Consider the following 12,394-nt stretch of genomic DNA (forward strand, 5'->3'; position numbering starts at 1 on the left):
TTAAGTATTTTAATCATAAATGGTTGTATCTTGTCAAATGCTTTTTCTGCATCAATTGATATAATCATATGATTTTTGTCCTTTATTTTGTTTACATGTGTCACATTGATGTATTTGCATATGTTGAACAATCCTTGTGCCCCTGGGAAGAACCAACCCCACTTGGTCGTGATGAATAATCTTTTTAATGCATTGTTGTATTCAATTTGCTAGAATTTTGTTTAGGATTTTTGCATCTGTATTCATCAGACATATTAGTCTGTAGTTTTCTTTTTTTGTGTTGTCCTTACCAGGTTCCGGTATTAGCATAATGTTGGCCTCATAAAATGAGTTGGGGAGTACTGTCTCTTCTTCAGTTTTTGGAAGAGTTTGAGCAGGATTGGTATTAGATCCTCTTTGAAGGTTTGGTAGAATTCACTAGTGAAGCCATCTGGTCCCGGACTTTTGCTTTTGGGAAGGTTTTGGATGACTGATTTAGTATTAAATCTCTTAATATTTCACTTTGACCCAGCAGTTTTGTTAATAGATTTTACCACAACAATATATTCACGAAAGTATAGTGAGATATATACTCAGATAATTAGAGGTCCCTATTGATGGTCATGTAGATTGTTTCCTGATTTTTATTTTGTTTTGGTTTCTTCTCAAAACACCACCAGTCCCGCCATTTGTGTACTGCTTCCTCTCTTCTCTGGGAACTTCCCTTCTCTCCTGAGTCTTCAATTCTTCCTCTCTACTGTCTCCAGTTCATCAGCATTTAAATACATTAAAATATCTCCTATCTCAAAAAAGAAAAATGAAAAAGAATAACCCCACCTCCTCACTAAAAACCCTCTCCGGGCTTTGCATCCTTCTTGGTTACCGGACTCTATCTTATCCACAGAGAAACTTCTTCAAAGACTTGTCTACAATCATAGTCGCCAATTTCTGTCCTCCCACTGCTCAACCCATTACAACCTGGCTTCTGCCCTTCTCTTATTATTTCAATGGCCTGCTTTTCCTAAAGATCACTGGGGACCTCTAAGTGCTGATTGTCAGTCCTTTTGGTTGACAGTCTGGCAGTATTTAACATGGGTTGATCACTCCCTCAAATCCTCTTTCCCTTTCATGATACCGACTTCACGCTGTAAATGTGTCCTATCTTTATTGAAGCTCTTTCTCCGACTCGCCTTTTTTCTCTTCTTGCCCAGAAAATCCTGGTGTACCTTGAGGTTCTATTATTTTATTTCAATAGTTCTCCCTGAGTGACGCCCAAAATTTAATTGCTCCACGCCAGCCCTCTCTCTGAGCTCCTGACTTAAATACTCAACTATCTGACATCTATACTTAAATCTGTCACTTGGCTAACCCTATGACCCTTCAGAACTCAGTCTGAAGGTCACTTGCTCAGGGAGATCTTCTTTAAGGACCTACTCCAGGTTATGTTCCCTTTTTATATATTTGCATATCATTTTATACTCCTTTTGAAGCAGTCATCAATTTATAGTGATCTCATTCATGCTGTTGGAGATAAGAGTATTAAACAAAACCAATTCCCTGCCATTATGGAGATTCAAGTTTCATGTGGAAATGTTATGAAATACCTAGAGATAGACTTTCTGAAAATATAAAGAACCAACAGTATCAGGTCCATGGAAGTAAATCTGTTAAAATTAATGCATATTTCTGGAAGAAAGGACATAAATAGAGGGCTCCTAACGTATCTGTGGTATAAAGGACTTTTTAAAAATCAATTTTACTGAGGCATAATTTACATTTAGAGCACACAATTCCATGAGTGTTGACCATCATATACACCTGTGAAACCACCACCAGAATCATGAAAACATTTATTTCCATCAAACCCAAGAGATTCCTTGTGCCCCTTTGCAGTTCATCCACTATTATGTGTCTAGGCATGGATTTCTTTGAATTTATCCTGTTTGCATTGGCTGAGCTACCTGAATCTGTGAATTCATCTTTCAGCAAATTAAATTTTTTTTCTATTATTTTTTCAAATGTATTTTCTGCTCCATTCTCCTTCAGTAATTCTCCTAAATTACTCACAGACATTTTGAAATTGTCCCACAGGTTCCTGAGGTTCTTTTTTGTTTGTTTTGTGTCAATTTTTTTTCTCTTCTCTGTACTGAATAATTTCTGTTGCTCAATCTTCATATTCACTGACTCCTCTGTCAGCTCTTCTCTGCTATTAAGCCTATTCAGTGACATTTCTATTTCAGATACTGTACTTTTCAGTTCTAAAATGTTCATTTGACTTTTTAACATTTTCTATTTCTCTACTAAGATTACCTATCTTTTCATCTACTACAAGTGTATTTTCTTTAACTCACTGAGCAGTTTAAAATGGCTGCTATATTCAGACCACTGTGACTTTGACAATTCGTGATTTATTTTATTAAAATGGAATTTTATTTTCTTAGATTAATGGCCAGACTTTTTTTTTTTTTTTTTAAGATTTTATTGGGGAAGGGGAACAGGACTTTATTGGGGAACAGTGTGTACTTTGAGGACTTTTTTCCAAGTAAAGTTGTTGTCCTTTCAATCTTAGTTGTGGAGGGTGCTGTTCAGCTTCAAGTTGTTGTCCTTTCAGTCTTAGTTGTGATGGGCGCAGCTCAGCTCCAGGTCCAGTTGCCGTTACTAGTTGCAGGGGGCGCAGCCCACCACCCCTAGCAGGAGTCGAACCGGCAACCTTGTGGTTGAGAGGATGCGATCCAACCAACTGAGCCATCTGGGAGCTCAGTGGCAGCTCAGCTCAAGGTGTTCAATCTTAGTTTTAGGGGACGCTGCCCACCATCCCTTGCGGGAGTTGAGGAATCAAACTGGCAACCTTGTGGTTGAGAGCCCACTGGCCCACGTGGGAATCGAACTGGCAGCCTTTGGAGTTAGGAGCATGGAGTTCTAACTGCCTGAGCCACTGGGCTGGCCACTTGTGATTTTCTTTTGTCGCTAGGTCACATTTCATTGATTCTTCATAGGTTGAATAATTTTGGATTGCATGCTAAACTTTGTGAATTTCATGTAAAAACGTTGGATTTTTTTGAAAATAGCCATCTTTATGAGTGTGAAGTGTTATCTTATTATGGTTTTAATTTCTATTTCCCTAATGACTACTGACATTGAGCATCTTTTCATGGGCTTACTGGCCATTTCTTAGGAGAAAGGTCTATTCAAGTCCTTTGCCCATTTTTTAATTGTGTGTGTGTGTGTGTGTGTGTGTGTGTGTGTGAAGTTGTAGGAGTTCTTTATATATTCTGGATATTAATCCCTTATCAAATATATGATTTGCAAATATTTTCTCCCATTCTGTGGACTGTATTTCTACTTTCTTGATAGTGTTTTTTCTGCACAAAATATTTTAATTTTTATGAAGTACAATTTATCTATTTTTTTCTTTTGTTTCCTGTGTTTTGGTATCCAAGATATCATCAGTAAATCAATGTTATAAAGTGTTTCCCATATGTTTTCTTCTTTTCTTTTTGCCTTATCCGCTTTTTATTTGGATAATTAAGCAAGATGGAATATAATGAAGGTTTCATTCCTATAGTTCTGTACAGGTCATCGGCGTATTTGTGGATTTTCTTCTCCATCTACCACATACATAAACATTTGAATTATTTTCTTAACTGGTTTTTACCAGTTTATGTGAGTTTGCATGATCCCAGCATCTTGAGCTAGCAATTGTCTTTGCTTTTGACATTTTATACTTTAATATAGATTATTTTAGAACTCAGTTAATTTTCTAATTTTATTTGGAAAATGCTTTGGTAATAAGAAGCAAAGTGAAACATATATACTAGTACATTTTTTTAATGTACTGATATTTTCTCTTCATGAAACAGCCAGCAGCTTTGCAATGCAGTTTGATTTTTCTGTATGCCGAATTTCAAAAGCAATGAGGAGATGACCAAATTCTGCTTCTTCTAAGAGCTTTATAGTTTTAGTCCTTAAGTTTAATAATTTGATCTATTTTTAGTTAATTTTTGTAATGGTCTTAAGATAAGGGCCCAACTTTACTGTTTTGCGTGGGGTATCCAGTTTCCCAGAACCATTTGCTGAAAAGACTGTCCTTTCCCAATGAACGGTCTTAGCACCCTTCTCAAAAATCATTTGACCACGTACATGAGGGCTTATATTTGGGCTCTCTATTCTATTCCATTGCTCTACATGTCTGTCCTTATTCCACTACCACACTGTTTTGATTACTGTGTAGCATGTTAGTAAGTTTTGAAATCAGGAGTGTGAGTTTTGGCTATTTGGGATCCTTTGAGATTTCATATCAATTCAACGATGGGTTTTTCTATTTATGAAAAAAAATGCTTTGGGGATTTAGATAGAAATTGCATTGAATCTGTAGATCATTTTGGATAATGATGTCATTGTAACAATATTAAGTTTTCCAGTCCAAGAACATGGAAGGTCTTTCCATTTACTTAGGTGTTCTCTAATTTCTTTAGGATGGTGATTTTTATATGGCATACGCTAATAAATATTACTTATATTAACAATTCTCATATGCAAAGCACAATAAATTATTCATCACGATAGCTCTAAGTCAATACAAATGTTAAATGTGTTTATTATTCCCTATTTACTAAAGGCATCAAAGCAACAGTATATTTTACAAAGGCTTCCATGAAAAACTCATTTTCTATTTAATATCATTTATATTTTCATTTTCTACTTCCTCAACTCCCATTGGCTCCTCAATCTATTACTACCAGTTTTCTACCACTCTACGATAGTGCTCTTGACATCTTCTGAATATCAAATTCATGTCCTATTTTGATTCATATTCTTCTGAGGAAAATTTTTGTTTTGCTTTTAGTTTTTAAAAATTACTCACTTCTGGTTCTCTTCTTGCCCTCTTCAACTACTATAATTCCTTTCTCTTCCTTTCCTTAAATGCTATGCTTTCCTAGTTTCCGTCTTTGGTCTTTGCTCTGCCTCTATGCTCCCTTTACCTGTTCCCTCAGAATGATGTCACCAACTTCTCTGGATTCAGTCCCAAACCTAATACTCTAGCTCTGATCTTTCTTATCACCTTCACAGCCACTTCACAGCCAAATTTCCACCTGCCACCTGGGCATTGCCACCTGTTTATCCCCTAAACATCTCCAACTAAAAATACCTAAAGTCAAACTCAATCTTTTTGTACAGAAAAGGCTATAGTTTAGAAAGGCTTCTCCATCTCTGCTCTTCTGGTACCATATTCTACCAAATCGTTGAAGTCTGAAAACCGTGATTCATCATTGACTTTTTCAATTTCTGTTTACATTCATCAGTGATCAAGTCCCGTCATTCTTCCTAAACATCTAACTCACTCTCTCCTCTCCTTGGCAACTTCTTTAATTCAGGATCTTATCACAGTCTGCAATAACCTGCATTCTAGTGTTCCTGAAATGAAATTCTCCCCACCCCACTGTGTAACCTTGTTTCCTACTAGTTTAAACTGGATTGACAGTAAAATGAGTATCATAGCCCCAGTCTTACCCCATAAAAGCTTTTACAACACTACTATAAATATCTGCTTACACACTTGATTCTCCCACTTTTTAGTTTAATATCCTGAGGACCTAGAACAATGCCTATCACAGAACAGATGGTAAATATTGGATTACTGAATGAATGACCAAACGTTTATGTCACACCTATAATATTTCTAAAGAATTTGAAATTGCTTACAAAACATACATATCCATTAGGGCAATTAAGATAAAACTAAAAGAACAGCTATGCAACAGCCTAATTTGCTTATTGATAGAGTTAAATTTCTGGCAAGTCCCTTGATTCAAAATAAGTTATTTTCATTAATGTCAGATAAATGAGGTAACGTTATATATTCATACCCATTTTCAAAATGTTTGCTTGGTTTTCTAAGTCAGATATTTCAATCTTGACATTTTTCTTCATCAAAAGCTCTCTTTTCTTTGTTATTTCATACTCATTATTGAAGTTGGAAATTTCCTTAATAAATTTTTCCTCTTCCTCTGTCACTTTTTTCATCCTACCCTCCTAAAAAACAGAAACAAAAGATCAAATGCAGGTGTTAATTGCAATATCTTTCTTTAGTGATTTAAAATGCAATCATTTGAAATTATTAACAAAATATAATATTACCCTTCTTGGTTTTATCACAAAGATGCTTTATTTCTCCAGCAATATTAATAAAACACTAAAGCTATTATGTAATAACAACCATTTTCACATGAAAGATTTATTCTTAATGTTTTGGGAAAATTATTGATGTAGAAATTCTACCACTCATTGTTATATATGTGTTTGTACATTAAACTTATAACCACATATGCCATTTTGTCATTGCAATATAAATTCAGTGGTAAAATAATTCAATGACCAAACCTGGAAATAAAAATCTATACTCAAAGAAATTACTGCCTGATAGGAAAAAAAAAGAGAAAAATAAACAAAGAAGGAAATCTATTGAAATGTATAAAATGAAGGTAAAATTATATATTCACTTCAAATTTAATTCTAAATAATAGTTTACATTTTATGAAATATCAGTATGTAATATAAATAAGAATTTCCAAAAACTGTGGACAATGCTAGAACTTAAGCATTACTATATTTTCTTTTTTCTAAGAAATGTAAACTAATTATGAGCTACATTTGGAAACTGGCCGTGTCACTTATAAACCACTGACAGTTGATTTTGTTGACTTCAGATACATAGTTTTAGTATTTTAAAATGTATTTTCTTTGAAATGTCCATTAATTACAAGTCATAGTCCTAAATTGGCCCTGTCATTTAAAACTACTGTGTCTGCTGGCTCTGACTTATGATAAAGAGATAAATAAAATCTATCCTTTTACCCACATCCATAAATATGCCTAAAGTGTGAACCTCTCTGCTTTTCAAAAGCATTAAAACCAATGTCTAGAAGCCTGAGCAATTCAAATCAGTTTCACTGTTTCTTTTATGCTTATTACAATTGCAAATAATTTCTATATTGCATCCCTGCCAATAGAATTCTTTAAAACTATATTATTCTACCAATTGGTTTTAAATAGCACTGAATACTTTTCCATATCTGAACAGGACTATCTGCCAATATGCATATGGATACTTTTCTAAAAGTACACCTAAGTGTATTTAAATACTTTTGATACAGTTAATGAAATAGATTTTTCTAAGTGGCTGGAGACTTACAAAGGTTTGGAGAAGCATATTCCTTTGGTTTGTAATTTCACTGCACTGTCTTTCTAAGGCATTTTCATGAGTTTTCGAAAGCTGTAAGATGAAGGATTTTTCAGAAAACTCCTGAACCTTAAAATGAAAAGCAGAAATCAGAATGAAACAACTAGACACTTTAGGATACCTGAGTCAAAAGAACAGACCTGTATAGTATAAAACATTTTCTGTATTATCTTCAAAATGCAAAATACAATGCAGACTAAACATCTTACTTTATATACACTATCTTATAATATTTTATAAGTGCTTTACAATTACAACTTTTATAATCTCTTCCCCCAATAAGACTATAGTCTCCTCAAAGGCAGAGAATTTATTTTCTTTTTCCTTTCCAACATCTAGCACATTTCTTAGCTTAGGTACTAAAGGTTTTGACAACACACATTGAAATCTGCTTTAAGACAGCTTGTTTCAAAGAACAAGTTTCTAGTTTCATCACTTATATGAGGAAAATATGGATAAATAAATCATGCATAAAATATGACTAATAAAATAATGAGGTAAAACCTACAAACCATAAGCAAAAACCCAATCTCATGACTATAGTTACACTAAATAAAACACAAATCTGCTAAAATCCTCAAATGGGTTTTGAAAGCTCATTTTTTATTTTAGTATCTCATTTGGTTGTAACTAGCAAAAGATACAATAAACATTAATATTAGATATGTAACTGTTATTTCATTTGGGCCATAAAGAATAGCATCTCCTGAGACCATGAATACTGAAAGAAAAGTCAGGAAGTTATAATATATAAAAGCTAAAAATAATGCTGGACTGAAAATAGTCTTTCCACTACTACTTTCGGTACTGGCCCTCATAAGAAAGCATCACTTCTAGTTTGGTGCTGTTCCCATCTCCACAGAGAGAAAAAGAAAAGGAAATAAAATTCAACTTAAATTGCAGAAAGCAAGATTTATGTTAGCTATAAGAACTTCCTCAAGGTGAGAGACAGGGTGTGAAATCTCTGTCCCAGAAGACATGGAACAGTAAAGAGCTTAGAAACAGTCTCATCCAGAGGCAATGGGTTAGCCATTTGGAAATGAGATGGCTCAAAAGTCCTACAAATATTGGCATAAGAAAAACTAGCCAAAATAAAACAGAAAATACAAGCTTACATTTATACATTATCATAGCACATCTGCCCAAACCTTCAGTGCCTGGTGCTGGTCTCATCAATTCTGTCTTAAGAAAGACATTGATAGAGACAGATCAGAGAGGTGACATTTACATGACCCAAGGAATTCAGAAAGGACTTTTAAAATTGGGGGAAGGGAGAATGGGGCAGTAGTATTTTACTGCCTGACAGAAATTAGAAAACATGTGTCCAGATCTATAAAAATTATAGAAATTAGTAACAATGGCAAACAAGAGTATAATCATGAATTCTATCACATTTACTTAGAATAAAAAAATAAAACAAAAAAACACTTGAGAGCTATTTAGTATATATTATGTAAATGAGAATAAAACGAGTTCCAGAAAAGTCGAATACCTTACAAAGGTTATTAATTAGAGGAAAACCCAGGACTAAAATGCAGGTCTTCTGGCTTCTTTTTTTCTAAATCATGATGTTAACATGGAAATATTAGAACTACTTCAAAGAAATCGATATTTTTGGAACTAAAAAGGGACTTTAGTCTCTGAGAATAGTACAAATTGAAAGTATACAAGTTTAAGAAAAAAATTATCAAATACTAGGTCCATCAGAGCTTATTAAGAGAAGGTTGCTTGTAGTATATGCCTAACCTAGAGAATTGCTATTATTGATGGTATCCATGAAAACCTGCAAAAATGCTTTGAGACCAAATATTGGACCGGATAAATTCTGGTTTCATTTAATAGGGCAGTTCATGTATTACACCTTTCAGAATCCATATTCCTGAATTCTGATTCTGTTTCTGCCACTGATCTGTTGTAAAAAAACCTGAGTGGAAATCCAAAAATTATGAAACTATTACTTATCAAATGAAGAAGTATTTTAAAATAAAGACTATTAAAGAAAGCTATTAGACATATTGGCATTGAATTAGACTATTTTATCACAACCTGAAAAATGAAACCTATATAACCAAAAGTGAAAAGTAGAAAGCTGTTCAAAAGTTTTATAAGAAGGTCACCCTATAAGTTTCCTTTTTCCCTAAAACCCTGTATGAATTATCCATTTTGAGATCTTTTCTGCTTCTTTGTTTTTTTATTAGTCTACTTTTCTTCTTCATTCCCACGTTCTTATACTCTGTCTTTATCATTTACTTCCACATTTTTCTTTTAATCAACGTAAACAATCCCAAAAAGTCAACTACAAAAAAATTACAGTAACAGTGATTTTTAAATTTACTCAGGATATGTGATAAAAATACTTAATACAAAAAGGAATTGGCAAGTAAGGGAAAACAGCATAGTAGAGAAAAAAGCAGGAATTTGGGAAAGCTTAAGTCAGGAAGGTCAAGAAAGAATAGATCCTACAACACGCTGAGGACAGCAGTAAATTAGGGTTGCAGAAGCTACAGGGGGTCTAACACTAATAGAGAGCCTACCTATTTTAAGGGACTAAAGGGACAAAAACTTTCTGATCTGCCCAGTTCCTCTCTACCAAGTGTAAATTAGTAACTCTTAAGAACTAAAATAGGTTTTCATGACCACCTATTTGCAGAATGTTTCTCATTGCTCCTTTTGTTCTTTCTGCTGTCACAACTAATTTCTTAAATTATTTTTTACATTCTTGTGTTTGAAAACCAGACTTACTGATACGTAAAATTTAGGTAAACATTCCAAACATAACCCTGAACATACTGATAGGATTACACGATGAGGTCATTGCACAGAATAAATTATCATCAGAAGCCTCTTACCTCTCTTTTGTTGCAAAAGTGATGGGTGGGGATCAGAATTAAGAAGACAGAAGAAGAGATGTAAAATCATGACTTAAATATTTTTGAAACTACTGACTCTAAGTTACCCAGCGATCCTGAGGGACTACAAACAATAAAAATAAGAGAGGAAGGTTCCTAGCAGCGGTACTACAAATTTCTCTTTCTCCTCTCTCTCCCTCCTATGACTACAAATGAAGAAATAATATTTGCATGCAGTGTTAAAGCTACATTGTAGAATCAAATAGCCAAGCTTTGTCAGAAAATATTGCTGCTTTTGGAAAATTTTAATTTATAGCAGTGCCAACACTCTGGTTACTTCTGTTTCTCTCAGCAATAAAGATTTTTTTTTTCTTTCCCTATTTTATTCCTTGTAGGATATTTGATTTTTCAACGGAGCTTCCAGTTTTCTCACTGAGCTGCCTTATCTGGTCAACTAGGTCAGTTTCAGCATAGCCATGATTTGTGACTCTTTACTACTCTTGCTGCCTGGGTGCCTTTAGGTATTTTTCTACCAGAAGAACTTGAAAATTGAAAATGACTGAGGGTTTTAAATTAATGTTTGGGTCCAAGTAAGCAAAACACAAAGCTACTCTTCTTGTGGTTGCTGTTGTTTAAAATAATCTCAGCCTTTAGAAACTGACATTTTGCTGATTAAATGCTCTGCCAATAGTATAACAGGCAACTTTACATAAAAAACCACACCAAAACAAAACAACATAGAGTTATGCAGAAGATTTCACACTCTTAAGATCATAGTGATTGGGGAAAGAATGTGTTTATTCTGACTATGATAAAAGACATTTTAAACACTAGAGTACATCAATGAATATGGTATCAGTAACACAGATAAAGGTTTTTCAAAGAATAGATGTATTTTTTATAAATACATTTCCTCACCACAGATGCAATGCCTAAGGAATAACTCATCGTGACACAGTAATCCTAATATAGAAAGTAAGGAAGGATCAATATTAGGAAATATTAGTCCTCACTCCTTATTCCCTCTCCAATCTTATCTTCCAATCTTATCAGTCTCCTCAATCATTCCTCTCCAGCCACACCGTCCTCCCTGTTATTCCTGGAACACACCACGCATACTCCCCCCCTCAAGGCCATGGCACTGACGGGTCTCTGCCTGGAGATCTCTTTCCCCAGATTCTTCACGTAGTTCATTCCTTTACCTCAGTCAGGACTTTGCTCATCTTTCACCTTTTCACCAAGGGTTATCAGGACGCCTGATACGAACACTACTATTTAAGTTTGTTCTGGAAGTTCTTGTTAATGCAATAGGGCAAGAAAAAGGAATAAGATATAATTATCTGAAAAGCTGACTCACAATAATCTCTCCCTTTTGTTGTTTGGGCAAATGTCATTATTAGATACCTAATAAATCCAAGAAAATCTATTGAGAAACTGTACTGTTAAAAATAAAAAAAGAGTTTACTAAAGAGGCTAGTAACAAATACCAAAAACTAAGTATCTTTTCCGGTTACCCAGAGGGAAAAAACATGAAAAAGATCCTATTCACAATAGCAAAAACAACATAAACAAAACACATACTTAACAAGAAATAAAGAAGAGCTCATAACAAAGGAAAAAAAGAACCTTTTAGACTAACAATCTGATCTATTTTCCTATTGTGGTGATCACATATCTCCCATTCTTTCTTTTTTTCTGTCTTCTCATGGCTATGAATATTAAACCAAATCAAGACAATAAAAATTCATTCCCATCTTTTGACCTGTGAGTTTTCTTTCTCAGATAACTGCACATTGTCTTTAATTAAAGGAGAAACTGAACTATATTTAAAGCCATGTAACTAGTCTGAATCAAAGAAGCTGAGGTAGGTAGCCTTTCAACTTACCTTGAAATATTAAATCAGGCAACAGCAATGCGTAAGACCACATCAGTACCAAAGACTACATGAGAAATTCTTTCCAGTAGCACTCAGATCATAGGCACAGCTGTAGGTAAGTAGTTGGCCTTTGACCGCTTCCCTTCACCTTTTCTGAACCCATCTTGTGTTCCAAATGCCATAGCCAACCTAAATCTACCTTCCTCCAAATAACCACCATTACCCCAAACTATTCTTCCTTTTTCCTCAAGTAAAACTCCCATTCCCAGAGAACTGCTGATTAGGGAATGAGCAGTAAAGCAGAAATACTGATAGGCCAAGAACATTCTCTAATGATAATTCTTAAACTGAAAGACTCTTACCAGGCAGATACTTTGAAATACGGCGACTTCTGTGTTATTTGACAACTCAGGAGGAAGTACCTAATCTTACCTATCACCATATCTTCTT

At 34.3% G+C, this 12,394-nt stretch overlaps 1 protein-coding gene across 1 annotated transcript in view; it reads right to left on the reverse strand.

Annotated features, from left to right (window-relative positions):
* Positions 1 to 12,394, reverse strand: part of CCDC172 (coiled-coil domain containing 172) — a 45,473-nt gene that overhangs the window by 20,847 nt on the left and 12,232 nt on the right. Inside the window, exons 3-4 of the mRNA XM_019725305.2 lie at positions 7,172 to 7,288; positions 5,847 to 6,012 (exon numbers count right to left, since the gene is read on the reverse strand). Of these exons, the coding sequence (XP_019580864.1) occupies positions 5,847 to 6,012; positions 7,172 to 7,288 (283 nt within the window). The remainder of the gene's footprint in view (positions 1 to 5,846; positions 6,013 to 7,171; positions 7,289 to 12,394) is intronic.

Source organism: Rhinolophus sinicus, chromosome 15 (assembly GCF_057876585.1).
Source record: "Rhinolophus sinicus isolate RSI-liver-muscle chromosome 15, RSI-T2T, whole genome shotgun sequence".
NCBI lineage: Eukaryota > Metazoa > Chordata > Mammalia > Chiroptera > Rhinolophidae > Rhinolophus > Rhinolophus sinicus.